At 29.6% G+C, this 16,680-nt stretch overlaps 1 protein-coding gene across 1 annotated transcript in view; it reads right to left on the bottom strand.

Annotated features, from left to right (window-relative positions):
- Nucleotides 1-754: 754 nt before the first annotated feature.
- LOC148271997 (cell adhesion molecule Dscam1-like) overlaps nt 755-16,680 on the bottom strand; it is a gene marked incomplete at its 5' end in the record, with an annotated part of 97,155 nt that continues 81,229 nt past the window's right edge. Inside the window, one exon of the mRNA XM_088240640.1 lies at nt 755-1,963. Coding sequence (XP_088096766.1) covers nt 1,912-1,963 — 52 coding nt within the window. The remainder of the gene's footprint in view (nt 1,964-16,680) is intronic.

The following is a 16,680-nucleotide window of genomic DNA, read 5'->3' as shown; positions in this document are numbered from 1 at the left end:
ATACCCACCTACATACTAGAGAAATTTAGTTATTGAGTTTTTGCCAGTCGTTTATGACGTAATAAACACAACAATATTATTTTAAACAGGGCGCAGGGCTCTGATTACAATAGAAAGTAAACAGAGTTATCTTCGACTGTCTTTAAAGAAAAAACGATATATTGGCATGAAAATTTAAAAAATCTTTATCGGTAACCTATGATTAAGCATGTTTAGAAGAAAGCATTATATTCATATTCTGCTTTTTATACACAAAACTTAATTTTACTTAGTATATAAAATTGAAAATAAATGTTAACCTCTCACTGTAATCGGGGTCCAGTAATTGAACAACCTAATAAGTTTAGTAAAGTTATTAATATCAGCCGTAAATATTTAATTAACACATGGTTATTTGGAATATTTAAATAAACCACGTACATCCCATTAAAAAGTTAATAATTGTTTTTTTTTATTAAATATGACTTTTTTGCGGATTCAAGGTGTAAAAAATAATCAAACCATCATCGTCATTCCATGTCCGCTCTCTAGTTGGAGCATATGGCATCCACGAAGAGCTTTCACACATCTCTATCAGCCGCCAGCTCCCGTGAGTCTTCCCAAGTCAGGTTCTCGTCCCGAAGTTCTGACATAAACTGAACAGTCAGCAGTGGACGTCCAGGACACCGAGAACCTGATGCCTTGTAAAATGAGCAAGTGTGGTTAAGGTGTATATCCAATATTTTAATTATTTTTGTGAATAATTCATACGCAATTGTGTATCAGTTCGTTTATTAATGAATAACTAGATAAAATAATAACATTTAACCAACATGTTTTTATTTCAATACAATATAGACGTTTATAATATACTATAAAATTTTGATAAACACCATCCAAACATCCTTAAGGCTAAACATGCATTCCATGCCATTCTTTATAATTAATTCTAATTAACATTAGTGATATCAGTTTTGGTATCCTCATTTTGAAATAGTATTACAAACACTTATCCTGTTCTAATCATACTTGTAAACCAAAACATAAACATTTACCATGTTTATTTTTTCAATATTTTATTAAGTTTTGAAAAATATCACATGCTTTTGATTTGATGGAAAGAAAGTAAGTTTGGAAAAAATGATTTTTCCATAAAAAAATAATGAACAGGAAAACTTTCGAAATTAATGTATCTTTACAATGTTTTTTTTGTTGTCATTTTAACATTAAATATATTTTTAATGATCAAATACAATAAAAAATGAACCAGACAAAATTATATACAAGGCAACCACCCTCACCATCGGTTTTCCTTTAATGTTATAAAAATACTAAAGGCATTTGAGATGTGGTTTTACAGAATAGTACTTTGTATGCATGGACAGATTTGGTTAGCAATGAATGGATCCTGAGGAGAGCTTATTGCAATAGGAAAATGATAAAATGTATAAGGGTCCAGAAGATAACCTATCTGAGTCTTCTACATGAAGGTAAGAATCCTCCAACTTGTACTTATGAGCAAGATTAAGGGGCAACGTGGAAATAGCAGAAGTCAAACGTCTTTGCTGCCAAATATGAGACTGGACTGAAATGAAATGTGTGATGGAGTTGGTAAGTTTAGAGTTGGCCTGTCTAGCGCTGCCCATAAGGGCCTTTTAAAGTGATTGCCAACGTCAGAGACACCTGAAAAGACTATCAACCACAAGTAATAAAAAAATCACGAAGCTATGAAAAATTTGACTATGTCAATTATTGTTAGTTGTACGGTTTGTCAACAGTTTACATTATTTTGATTACGCAGTTATTTACAACTTTATAAGTAATTGAATAATTAATCGTCATTATCTCAACATCGAATGAACAACTAGATATCTTCTTATTAAAGTCTTATGAGTCTAACAATAATAAGTCCCTGTAGTTTTGTCTATCACTTCACACGTGTATCGTGAACTCCCTTCTCTCCCGGTCTTCTCCATTTTGAAATCTGAAAATTAAAAAATATATTAGGCAATCGGACGGAAAAATAAATTTCAGTAATATTTTTCCAAACGCCGGAAAGTATGGATATATTAACGTTTTTAAAACAATATTTACATTCGCTGAAAGAATAAAATGAATTTCATATAACTCGTATCTTCCGTTTCCTGGTTTTATGACAGGAAACAGGAAAACGAGACCTGAAAAGTTACATATCCGCGATGTCATAATTTCGAATTTTAAAAGCTGAATTTCTTATTCAAGAAACATCGCATTTTTCTAATTTTAATTGGAACATAATTTGTCATTTAAATATTGTTAAAATATGTTATTATAAAATCAAATATTAAATGTTTAAAATTACTTATAAGAAATTAAAAATATGTTTTAAAGGAAAGAATAGTGAGCAACTTATAACAAATCGTGTACTCAGGATAATCATACTATTTCCAAATATTAGGAATTTATTTTATTTTCAACAATACGTAATAACTACGAAATGTTCTGCCTTCCAACTGAAATGCAAAAAACAAAATACAATTCCTAGAAAATGTATCTAAATATCGAATGCGACAAAGGATCACTTGAAGCGCAAAAAGGAAAGTTAAAAAGTTGAAATAATTGTTGCGTTTTTGTCAAAATAGGCAAAATACGATATTGTATTTTACGTTTTTTATGATTTTTAAAAATATTTTAACGAAAACTTTTAAAATTTTACTTTTTGGTGCAACTGGCTCTAAACAAAACTTAATAAAAAGTACTCAAAGGAATGGATTTATTTAAAGGGATCATCATCATCATAATTCCTATTCCGCACCTAATGGTGCAAAGGGCACTGCATTAGTGCACCAATTGCAGCGTACCTTGATCTTTTTTTTGTTACACAAAGGCAAGATGATAAGCTCAGGAACTAAGAAATATTTTAATTTAAAAACACCCTCTCAAATAAATATTTCAAATCACCCATGTTGGGAATCGAACCCAACACCTCTGTCATGGTAGGCAAACGCAAATTAAAAAGAATACTTTAAATAAAACATTCTAATAATTCTTTGATGTAAATACAAAACTGTAACTTTTCAGATAAGCAAAAAAACATTATTAACCAAATTATTTAGCTACGTACATGTTTTTCTAAATGGGTATATGTACAAATAATTTAATTTGTATAACCACATATATTAGTTTTTACAAATAATAGAAATGTTCAGCATAAACTATTTGATCTATTGAAGATGGGACAAAAATGAATCTACTTATACTACTAGAACTGACTTTTATACTATTTGTACCACTCAATGAATTATATAAATAAGTCTACTTTTATTACAGAGACCATTTTATACTATTTGTTCCACTGAAAATATAACAAAAATGGGCACACATATTTTATTAAAACCATAGTTTAATAGGCATGAAATAGTTTTTATGTTTTGAATAGTCGTATAAGTGAACCGTAAATACCATTGATGCAGGCATTCACAAGGAATATTTTCTAATATAAATCGTTAAATGAATAATAATACAGTTACACTGTCAAGTTCGGGTACTAAAAAATTAGGTTACAGGGGCAGAATTGATAGTGGAAAAAATATACGGTAAAGTTATGTATCTACATATAACAAAATTTAAAAAAATTAAATCTGTTTTTCTAATTGACTTTTTAATGCGTTTTTAAAATAAAGCTACAGCAATAAAACAGATACGAGATGATAATATCTTCACATTAAAATAAAATTGAAAAGGTCAATTTTATAATGCAAAACTGTATTCAATATATAACACGACTTTTATTTAAAATAATGTTTTTCAATATAAGCGAACAACGAAAAAATATTATTTATTATTTGTGAAATTCCAAGGAGGTAGATGATTTTTATTTTTATTTTTTTAAAATTAATACACCAATTAATTTAATTAATGTTTTTTAATAATTCGTATGTCAACACTTATCTTCTTAGTTTTACAGGCTCAAAATACAAAATATGTTGCAAGAGCGATAATACCAATTATTAATCTACCAAACTATGTTTACACTTTAAACCAGTCAATTATTTCAAAGTAATATTTTATTTATCGTAAAGCGTTTGACTCAGTTGAAAAATGGGCTGTTATTGAAGCACTCCAAAATGCCCGAGTTGATTCTAGATACATTAGATTAATAAAATTCATTTATGACAAAGCTACTATGGACGTGAGGATTAATGAGGAAACAAAAACTGATAAAATCAAAGTAGAGAAAGGTGTCAGACAAGTGGATACAATATCGCCAAAGTTCTTTACGCTAGCCTTATACCCGTATGCAGAGACAAACCTTAAGGTGAGGACAGTACATTCTATTGTCTTCGCCTTCGGGTTATTCTTTGCATTTGAAATTAGAATGTACTTTCCTCACCTTAAGTTTTGTCTCTGCATATAGAGGATGTATTTGAAAACCTCAATTGGGAAAATAAGGGTGTAAAGATCGATGGCATGTAATTGAGTCACTTCAGATTCGCAGATGATATAGTGGTCATAAGTAAAGACATGGATGAACTAGGCGAAATTATTATAGAACTACATGAGGCTTCAAAAAGGATTGGTTTGGAAATAAACATTCATAAAACAAAGATTATCAGTTCACCGGACGAGACACTTTCATTAACGATACTAAAATCGAAGTGGTTGATGAATATATTTATCTAGGACACAAAATCAAACTTGGTAAAGATAACCAGATAGCGGAGTTACCAAAAAGAAAAGGGCTAAGTTGCTTTCGGCAAACTAAAATATACTCGTATTTTAAAATAAACAAGTCCCTATATGCTTGAAAAGACAAGTATATAAATAGTGCATATTGCCGGTGACAATATACGGACTAGAATCCATGTCTATAACACAAAAAAGTAGCCAGAAATTAAAATGCACGCAACGATCCATGGAAAGACAGATGCTCGGTGTATGTCTAAGCTAATGCATGGTGTGAAATATTACACGCAGTGTATCTAAATCACGAATTTCTGTAAAGTTAGGCAATCAGTTAAGGTTTAAGTACCAATCCAGTGACAGTAGTGATATATTGCAATGTAAAATAACTTTATGAACAAATATTTCACGATGACCCTCCCAGGAATCGAACCAAGGGCCTCAAGCACAGTAGGCGAGCACATTAACCACTAACCTACTAGAAAGACTTTTATCCATTCGATTTAAAAATAATAAAAATTACCTGAGAGTTGTCATCGTGTTGAAAACACTCGTTCTGGATTTAGGTTTATTTCACAGTATTGAAAATAAAATTTACTTATATTCCACGCATGTCACTCAAATTTTAATTTATTATATGCTAATACGTAAAAAACGGATCATATGCAAAATAAAAAGGCTGAAATATGTATGAAAAATGCTTAAAATACGTATGTAAAGTATCTCATTATACATATATATGTATATACGTATATTCGGCATACTAAATGGTACTCGTATAACTGATGTGCCATCATTACTGGGACAGGTAAAATCTATATTCCGATTCATAGGTTGAGAAAAAATAAAGTACTGTTCATCGATCAGCATAGACCAAACTATGGTTTTAATTCTTCAATGACCCGTCTTTGTCGTATTGTTAACTCAAGACAAGATCTGGATTTTTTTGGTTTAAGTTTACAACGATTTAAACCGAGCACTAAATAAATAGTCCAGATCTTGTCTTGATGTCCCTTATTTTTATCGATGCTTCTTTTGTTTGTTTTTTTTTGAAAAATAATTATTTTTTTAAATTTATTTTTTTATTCATAAATTCCATAAAAAGTCATTTTTCTTGTAAAATTCTAAACAGAATATTACACAATATTATGTATCTTTTTTGGGTAATACCGTGTATGTTGGATTTGATCCGACGTTTCGGCTACCATTGCAGGAGCCATCTTCAAAAGATAAAAATCCTCTAGAAACTGAAGCCGTGTACAAACTAAGTTGCCAAGGATGTGATAAAGTGTATATTGGACAAACAGGGCGCACAGCAAAGAAGAGAATTGACGAACACAAAAGAGCGTGTAAACTTGGGCATCCAGACAAATCCGCAATAGCGGAACACTTTATAGACACAAGACATTTTTTAACCTTTGAACCAAAAATTCTACATAAACCTAGTAATTATAGTGCACGAATAATAAAAGAGGCAATTGAAATACACAGACATCCAGATAATATAAACAATGACGACGGGCTTAAATTAAATTCAACATGGTTCCCAGCACTACATATGACAAAAACGAATAGACATGTGCCTACTGCCGGCTGCGACACAGTACAAATTACTAGTACATAAACATAATTATTCTTTCCTACAAAACTAGAAATGTGCCTACTGCTGACTGTGACACGGTACAAATTACTAGTACATAAACACATACATTTCTTTACAAAACACACAGTTTTCCCTGAAGATGGCTCCTGCAATGGTAGCCGAAACGTCGGATCAAATCCAACATACACGGTATTACCCAAAAAAGATACATAATATAGATAACAGTGACCGTGAAAACCTAGCACCTATTTAGACTTTTACACATCTAGTAAATGTTATCACTGTAACTCTCCAAAAAGAGAGTAACTCTTGTGCTTGGAAAGTGACCGACACTGTTTTAGTTTATTTATAAGAGTTTATATAATTTTAAATACGTGTACATGAAAAGTAAAAAAAACATAGGATATATAAAGAAAAAGCATAAAACAATAATACATTCAAACTAATTAAAATTTTATGTTGTTTTTACACGAATTCAAAAAAATTCTTTAGATTAACTTTAATTTTATTTATTGATTTATTATTTTTAATAGTTTTAGTTTTAAGTTATTAGGTTATTATTATAATTTTTTTAATGTTTTAAACTATTCTTTTATTCGTCTTTATAAATTATATTGATAGACAATGTCCGTTAACAAATAAGTTTTTATAAATATGGTTTTATTTTATTTTTAGTAGGAACAATTAAAACGATATTGGTCTTTATAATTGTTAATAATTACGTCTTTTTCTAAAAATTTTATTCTAAGATTATGCCTTTGATCAGACAAAATATTATTTTAAGAATAAACAATTTACGTCTACCGAAGCGACCAAGCAATGTTTAAACTGAGATGCTATATTAGCGCATATTGCTCCGATCCGTGCCATTAATAAAAATATTAACATGACATATTAAATATTAATATGACATATTAAAATATTAATATGCCGGCGCCGTGGTGCAGGTCGTTAGATGGATAACTGAGAAACTGGCGTCGCGGGTTCGACTCCAGCCAGTTGCAAGAAAAGAATTAAAGAAATATTTTTTTCTCAATTGGTCTGGGTGTTGTGGTGAATTTTTCATAACCTCCTTCCATATCTCCTCTTTCCCACTTGCTTACAAGCCTCCAGATAGCGGGTTAATCCTTTTTAAAAAAAAAAAAAAAATGATTCAAAGCCAGTAAAATATTTTTGATTCCTCTAAGTTTGAATTGTTGGGTAATTAGGTCAGCTACAAAACCTATAAAAATAGCGGAAATATGCACTTTTAGCTGGTTTTTTAGTAAAATATGCTAAAACCCGTTAAAATAGCCAAAGTATGCAAATGCATATGCGAATATTATGCGAATTATACTATGCGAATAATTATTATAATGCGAATATTATGCGAATAATATACGAATATTATATTATTTAGTTAATTTGGTTTTTTTTTTTTTTTTTCTTTTTTTTCCTTTTAATTGTCAAGTCATACCATATTTATATGCTATAAACTTATTAATATTTTTTTTTGAATGGCCCACGCTCAGACTCTGAAGTCTTTGTGGGCATTTTTTCCAATTTATGTTATAGCTTAAGGTTAAGATGTGTTTTTTTTAAGTTTTTTTCTTTGTAAATATATGTATGGAAAAATAAACAAATCGAAAAAAAAAATGTAATTGCAAATAAAACGGTATCTTCTTATAAGTGAACTTTTAGTTATGCAGAAAGCAGCCAGTTATAGAAAAGTGAAAAGTTAAAAAGAGTAAGTAAACAAATCTACACAATAGGTGAATTGTTTTTGACTTTGACAAACGATAAACAATGAAAACATTAGTTTTTTATTTCACAAACAAGAATCTTACTATGTATGATCAAGAATCTTATGGTACTCCATAAGATTTTTCCATAGTGAGAAATACCGTTTTTGTGATAGACGCTATTTTCAAACGGTGATTATTACAGTTTTTTTTTGTGAAAGTGGTCTGGCTGTTTTATCAGAATTGACCCAACTGCGCCCGATAACACCAATATCTTATTTTCCCAAAATTGTGGACTGGCTGCTTTCTACACGTTACGTTCAATTATGCTTCAGCCAAGTTTTGAACTGTTTTTTGAAACATTGTTCATGATCTATTTACTTGATTTGAATTAAATGATTGTATACTTTGATATTTACTAACATTTGTTTTAAAATATTCGACTACAAAGTTATTTTTCTCAATATTCACAATAACTTATAGTTTCATTTAATTAAAAATTAAAACATTCAAAAATCATTTTAACAAGTTCAATATTATTAATATTGTGAATAACTGAAACCAAAATGGGCATTAAATTATCATTTATGTGAAGGTAAGTGGTCGCAAAGTTGTGTTTGTTTTATTGAGAATAGTTAATCAGCTCGTATGCAATAATACTCCACGGAGTTTAAAGTTCTCCGGATTTAACCTTTGGCCATTTGCATTACGTGAAACCAATAAAACGATACTAAATTCAAACTGGAAGCTACAATTGGATGGCAATCTCGAATATCATATTCGTTTGGCGGTCACGTACACAACAATTATTGAGATTATCATGAGATTTGCCGTAATTATAATACGCAATCATTTGATTAATTAAATTTACATAAGCCAATTATTGAACCCGCCTTTGCAGTAGACACAAGAGATCAGATTTATGTTTCGATATAAAACATGACGGCTTTAAAGATAAAATAATTTTTATTTTTAATTCCATCTTCTTATACAATTAAGAATACCCAGATTGAAAATAATATTTTTTTGACCAGAGCTCCTTATTCAATAAGAATTTCAGTTTTTTTTTAACCCATGAAATTTCTTTGCCGAAATTGTGATTTGTTTAGTTATTTCACTTTAGTTTAAAAATGATATTTTTTTTACTGTTTTATCAACTTTCTGTATTTTTCCATTACGTTTACTCCTGAGCCCCGATAACAATGTGATGTTTACAGAGTTATCTTCAATTGGTTATAAAGTCAAATCAAATTTCCACTACGAAAACGCGTGCATAATATGTAAAAAACTAAAGAATCTTTTTTGATAAATAGTAGATCAATATGTTTTGACTAAAACATTACACAATTTTAAAATGTTCATGCAATTAATGCGATTTTACTTTAGAGGTAACTCTTTTATGTTTCAATTGTAACACAAACCCTAGTGAACATTACGCTACTGTTTTTAATTTATGTTATTTGGTAAAAAAAAAACAGTATGTACAAACAATACGCAAATGCACAAATCAAAAACATGTTTTCACCTGAAAATTAATGATTAAATTTTTGGTTTTTAAAACAAATATAAATACATTAATGTTACAGGTATACATAATAATTACTGGAGTATGTGCTCTTTTCAATACTTTTTAACTTATACTAACATTCCAAGGAATGCAAATGCATAAAAAATTTCAACAATGTTTTGTAACATTCTTCACATATTTTAAGTGTTGTAGAATGTTTTGAATAATTACCGTATTTTGCGGACAATAAGATGCAACTAAAAATTAATTTGTCAATTTTTAGAACAAAAATTTTTTTTCGAAGATAAGACGCAATGGATCACTTATGGTCTTACCGCACCCCAATTTTCGGTTGAATTTTCAGAGTAAAAAAGTGCTTCTTATGCTCCGAAAAATACGGTAGTTGACGAATCGTCTATGTAAAACAGAAGATTTCGTCTGGATGGTTATTTTTAATATTATTATTCCCATCCTGTCAGGAATCGAACCAGAACCTCAAGCATAGTAGAGGAAGATACCAATAACTTCACTACGGGGCGGACTTATCTCCACTTGTTTTCCTTTTTCTGTATTTTATTTAGAGTAGTTATCGAGCCGATAACATTCATTCAGGGTCAAAACCATAGAAACAGAGTTCTATTTTTGATACAAAACAGTGTCCTTTATCCGTCTGAACACAGAAAAATAGTAAAAATATACGGAAGTACTTAGATATCTTGATTTCCTCTTCTGAGAGGATTTTTATGTATGTTTACAAACGGTTTATTTTTTCATTTATTGTTTTTTTTTATTTATTCATGCAAAATTACATACGTTTACTTATTCATGAATTTATTAAGGCTTCTTAGGCTGTGTCCGTGTTAAGCCATAATAATTAACAATAAAAAATACATAAAAAAATAAATTAAATTATAATAACACGCGATACAATAGAATAAAAATACAGAAAAACAGCATAAATAATAAAATTCCAGATAAGATAACGTAAAAAAATAATCAAATACAAATATTAAAATATAAATTATACAAAAAAAAAAACTAATTAAATCAAGATATGTAGATAATATATGCTCCACATACAAATTTAAACTAAAAATTACCCTCAGTACACAATTTAAAACAATTCAGACTCTTATTTTTTTCTATTGCTCTGAAATAAACAAGCATATTGTTTGTAGAATTTCCTATCGTGGTAGGTAAGTTCTAAAAAAAATTCGGTCCTAAGAAACAGAAATTTTTGTGTCCAAAACTTGTATTCATAAAAGGTTTTGTATAACAAATGGTTCCTGCCGATCTGGTCCGAATTTTTGTTGAGATCTCATTTTGTCATAAAAGTTCCAGAAGTTGTTGTTGTTGTTGAGTTCCAGATGTAAATAAGAGTTTATTTTATAAATAGTTGCCTCATGTCTAACTGTGACCTTATAGTTAATGAAGAGTTCATTTGTTGGATGTAATCAAGGTTATCTGTTGATGATCTTTAAAATTAATTTTCGTTTGATCTCCGTAAACTTCCACGAGGCATAAATTAAGCACTTATTTGCTTTAAATCATACTTATCACTATCATCATCATTTCTCTTTCCGGATCTAGTCGTGTACAAAGTATTTTGTTGGTAAACCAAATAGAGCGTGTTTTGATCATCTGTTACATAAATATAGGGTAGTTAGTTCCACACTTTGAGTGACAGTCTAGGAACAATGAAATATTGCAGTTTTGTCAACCTTTGAAATGGAACCGTCCTGGGTTTGATTCCAGGTCGTAAATCAAGAATGATAGACAAACACAACAATCACTAAACAACGAGGAAATTATATAAAGTAGTTAAATTTTATTTAGAGTAGTTATTCCGTCAAAAGCACCCGTCCAAGATTCTGGTTCTTTTTTAGAAAATATTTATTTATTTACTTCACAGTTTTAACATAAACAGAGGTTCATTGTTTCACGTCTCATCTAGCTAGGAAATTTCTGCGTTTAGGAAGGACCTTTTGTTTATACGTTTATTTAATTTCATTAAATGATGGTTAAAAAATTCAAATAATAATAATAATTATTTATAAAAATTCAAAAAAGATATACATAAGAAAACTTACAGGTACCTCACAATAAAAAATTAATCATAAATTAGAAAATGTATCGTTATTAATTAGAAAATGGAAAATTGATGCGAATTAGAAAACATACCGATAATAATAAAAATTGAAACACAAATTTAAAAATTTACCATTTAATATAAAAAAGTGAAACAGGTTACAAAAAATAAGATATTTTGCATGAATTATTACAGTCAATAACCGTCATTAATGAATTGAGTTTTAAAATACGCAGGTTATGATGGTTATTCATGATATTTCTTAAACAGTAATGATATTTTTCATCAAATACACGGTTGAATTTTCGAGAAATATTGTTTTGACGTTTATTTTCAATGCCAGAATATTAGTCAGAAACATTAGACATAAAATGAATAACGACATTTTGAGTTTTGACAGTGTTATCTGTCTTCTTAAATATAACAAACGGAAGAGTGACGTACAATGACAATTTGCTTTTGAAAAACATTGATCGCTGAAATACATTTAAAATTTAAGCGGAAAAAAGACAGTCTCTAGAAAATATTCGGAAAATGCGTTGTAAGAAGTTTAAGTCAAATTTGTTCAGTAATATTATTTAGTATCGTCACATTTCGTCCTTTTTCTGTTTTTTATCATTTTTTATTTTTATTAATGTCTGTATTTTTATTTTACGAGTGTTTTTTTTTTTTGCGAAATAAAATAAATTAATCAACCGTACAATATTGTAAATATCAATTTTAATTTTAAGCTGTGATTTTCCATGAGAAGTAATATATTCTAATAAACGTAATGTAACTTTTTAAAATCACTTATTCGTGATATTCCTTAGTAGTGATTAGTGAATAGCGATATTACATAAAATAAATAAAACCACACATTATTAGGAGGTGTTTTTTCTTCACCGCATAACCCAAAATGTATTTTTATTCTTGATTGTGGGCAATTTTTTAAACTTGTAAGCAAAATTTTAAGTTCTCTCTTGATTGCATCATTTATCACATCCTTTAATTTTATTATTTTATTCCTGAAACAGAGTTTTCAAGCTCAAAGTACAAACACAAAGGCCAAAATGCTAACTTCAGGGCGTTTCCTTGTATGGAAGCCGCTATTATATTATATGGGAGTCCAAGGACTGCGAAATGCGCCTTAGAGGGCCCTGATCGCTCTTACGTTCCCTGAAATAAGCCGAGATTTGCTTAAGTATGATAGGTGTGTCGCAACGAAGGACCGCAACATATTATTATCGATCTTGGCTTTTTTGTTTGCAAAATTGTGACAATGGATGCATAAAAGCTTAAGATCTTTGTTTATTTATGATAACTGAGCCGTTTTTTTAAAAAAAAAAAAAAAATTACACAATTTAAACACTATAAAAATCATAATTATTATTACGGATATTAAAAGCATTTACTTTGTAATGATGTTATAACTTATATGTTAATTTAAGTTATGACATTATTACAATGGAATTCAATCAAGAATTGTCAATAAATAATTTAAATGGAACATTTGCTTTGTGGTAAAAAATTTAAATAAATGGAAGTAAATACAAAATGTATATTTGAAGGACTAATTTTTTGGTGACTAATGAATAATCATAACAATTAAATGAATGTAAAACAACCACGTCATTTTATTTTTTCTACAAACCGGTTTCAAAGCTACACAAGCTTTTTTATCAAGGAACAATTAGCTGATGAATCTTACCCTATTTTATTTTAACAGTGATTACTTAATATTACATCGAAACTTATAGAACTTGTTGGTGAAGTCTTTTTGTCATGTTGTTCTCGTTAAGGTGGGAAGTGCAAAGTGAGATGGACACGATCTTTAAAACTTGACAGGAGTGGACTTAAGTAAGTGGAAGTTAATATTTTTATAAAACCAGTTGCTGATTTTTTTATTTCTACCGGCTTCGAGACGCACTCGTCTCTTTGTAAGGACAAGGAGATATAGTGCCCCTTGATAGATTATCAAATAACCTTTCAAAATAGCCCATTTTACAATATTTCATTGAAATGGTCACTTTGTGTTTGAAAAATTCATTTTCCTCTCTTCTTCCTCTCTATTCTTCATTTTTTTTAATATCACAAAATAAAAAATGTTTTTATTATAATCAGCGCACCTTGGTGTTGGCTGTATATAGCATGTGTCCTATTAATAGTGCATTGGTTTACCCATTGCAGCGTATCTTGTTCTTTTTTTAGTCATGTGAAGGTAAGATGATCAGTCTTACGTTTCCGGTGTCAGTCCAGGGACTAAGAAATATTCTAGTGGAAAAACACTTCTTATTAGCACGTTGATTTTATGTTTTAGTGCTATGTCGGCCTCGTGGTGTTTATAGTCAGCGCATTTGCTTACCATGCAAGAGGTCTCGAGTTCGATTCCCGACATGGTTGATATGAAATATTTATTTAAAAAGGTGTTTTTACTGTAGAATATTTCATCGTCCTTGGACTGGTACCCGAAGCGTAAGACTGATCACCTTACCTTCATGTAACAAAAATAATTAAGGTGCCCTGCGATTGGTGTACCAATGTTGTTCCCTATGCACCATTAGTTGCGGAAAGGGAATGATGATGATGTTTTTGACTATGGTGAAGGTGTATAATAGAATAAGCATGTTAGTGTAATTATTGTCCTGATGATGAAACAAGTACGTCCTAAAATCTTCTTAGTGTGTATATGCAAATATTTACGGATATTTAGTAGTGTAAAAATCGTTAGAAAAGAGCTTTTTACTGATATCTTATGCGTATTTGTGGATATATATTTTTTTTAGTAAAAAAAAATTTAAATAGTGAAATTTGGGTGTATTTTTTTAAAATCCGAAACCATTTTTTAAATTTTTTTATTTATTTTATTTTTTATTTTATTTTTGCACCACAACAGGCCAGGAGGCCCAATAACAGTGGCGAGTTACATCACAGAACACCCAGGCTTTAGAAAAATCACATTTTATTTTTTGTGTTCTCACCGGGAATCGAACCCGGAACCTACCGAGCGTGAGTCAAGCGTCTTGACCACTACACCACGGAGGCCGCCATTGTTTTTTGCCATTGTTGGCCGCCATTTGTGATCATTGAATGGAAACTTACAATTTGCATGTTGCTATCTAATAAATCATATTAGATTTTTTTAACGATACAACAAAGCTTTAATATTGATTTGAAAAAGTTTATCGTTACGTACACAAGTGTTCTAAAGAATGATAATAATACCTAAAAATAAAGAGTACTTAATTGTTTTTTTTTATTTTTCGTAGATTACATACAAAAACTGAAAAGGCAAACAATTCCCTCCAAAAAACCAGACGACCAATGGACCGTTTGTTGAGCAGAGTTGCGCACATATTATATTCATAAACTATATTGATGTTTGGAAGGCAGGTTACCAGGCTAGTGGTAAGTAATCTAATTCGGGATTAATTCACTAAATTCAAAAAAACTATTAGATTGAAAACCCAACCTATCTAACCTAAAAAAACAACATATAAAAAGTTAGTAAAAAGGTGAATATTCAAACATGTAAATTTGTAAATAAATGTTTATAGTTACATTTAAGACGTCAATATTTTTTTCTTTGTATTTAATTTGGTAATTTTTTTTTACAAAGATTTTATTTTATTTTTATTTTATTTTATTTCATTTTATTTGGGATTTTTACAGCTATAACATAAACAAATAATTATAAAAATCTTAACAATACTAAAGCCAATTAAAAAAATCCACTGTAAATATAATAACACATAATATATAAGAAAAGAAGTTTAGTAATTGTATTTGTGTGACGTTTGTATTCATGTGTATGTGAATGTGTGTATGCGTGAATGAATGAAGGAGAGGATACATGTGCGTGTGGGAATGAAAGAGGGAGAGGGTGCGTGTGAAGATGATCAATTAAACACAGTTATGTAGAAAGCAGCCAGTCCACAATTATGGAAAAATGACATTTTAATGTTATCAGATGCAGTAAGGTCAATTCTATGCTCTGCTAAAAACAAGCAGGCCGCTTTTATCCAAAAAACTGTAATAATCACCTCCTGAAAAAAGTATCGATCATTAAAACGGCATTTCTGAATTTGCCAAAAACATCCCCGGCACAAGAAAAATCTTACGGTACTTTATTGAAATTGGTCAAATCGGTAATTAGATTCTTGTTTGTAATATTAAAAAAATAATATACTCATTGTTTATCATTTGTCAAAAGTCGAAAACATTCCAACTGTGGTGTACATTCGATTATTCACCCTTTTCACAAAAGTGCTGTTATCTCAGATTCACTTTTCTATGGCTGGCTGATTTCTGCATAACTACGTTCAATTATTATATTTTTTTAACGGCCTTTCCGATACTGTTGCTGTTTTCGTGCTGACATTTACAATAATCAATAATCATTCTGAAAATCAGTTCATCAGAGAAACGTTAAATTACGTTTTTCCAAGATCATTCAATAATCTCCGGAGACTTTTGATCACAATAGATGGAAGATCTAAAAATGTTTAAGTACGAAATAAAAACTAACGACCTTGGTTTTTATAGGTTTTATGTATTTAATTTACAAACATATTAAAATTTGAAAAACTATTTTATGATCTTTAGACTTGTGGGTAACTGTAATAATGCACGTTTCTTTAAACCAGTAAAATACACGTTGTTCTTAAACATCGAAACTGAACGCAAACAAGATGATATTTTTCAAGGTTTCGTTCGGTTTTTCTCTCTCCAATTTGGATAATATACCAGTGTTTTGCATTTTAAATTACCCTGAAACGTTGGCAAGAAGGTAGAAAAACACTTGGAAAAAAAACCTAAAAAAACACCGTCACATTATTACTTTGATGGTTTGAATTCGAAGATTGCATTTGCCTATTTCCAATATGAAATTTTGTTGTAAATAATGTTAAATGTGATGAGAAAAAATATTTTACTTTTATTATTTACTCGACTATAACATTAGGTTTCGAATCAGCATTTTGCGAGGTTTACTGGAAAGCAAAAGAAGCTTGATATTTTTTTTTAAGAAGCTTTCAATTACCGTAGAAATGCTATGCATGTGTCTATTGTATTCCAATTTATCAAACAATTAATTTGGTTAAAATATTTTTTTCAGTCTCCATTGAGATTTGTTTTAACG

Source organism: Micrasema longulum, unplaced genomic scaffold (assembly GCF_059751315.1).
Source record: "Micrasema longulum isolate JH-2025_06_02 unplaced genomic scaffold, ASM5975131v1 h1tg002537l, whole genome shotgun sequence".
NCBI lineage: Eukaryota > Metazoa > Arthropoda > Insecta > Trichoptera > Brachycentridae > Micrasema > Micrasema longulum.
Note: the sequence above shows the minus strand (reverse complement) of the source record. Positions and strands in the feature narration are given on the sequence as shown.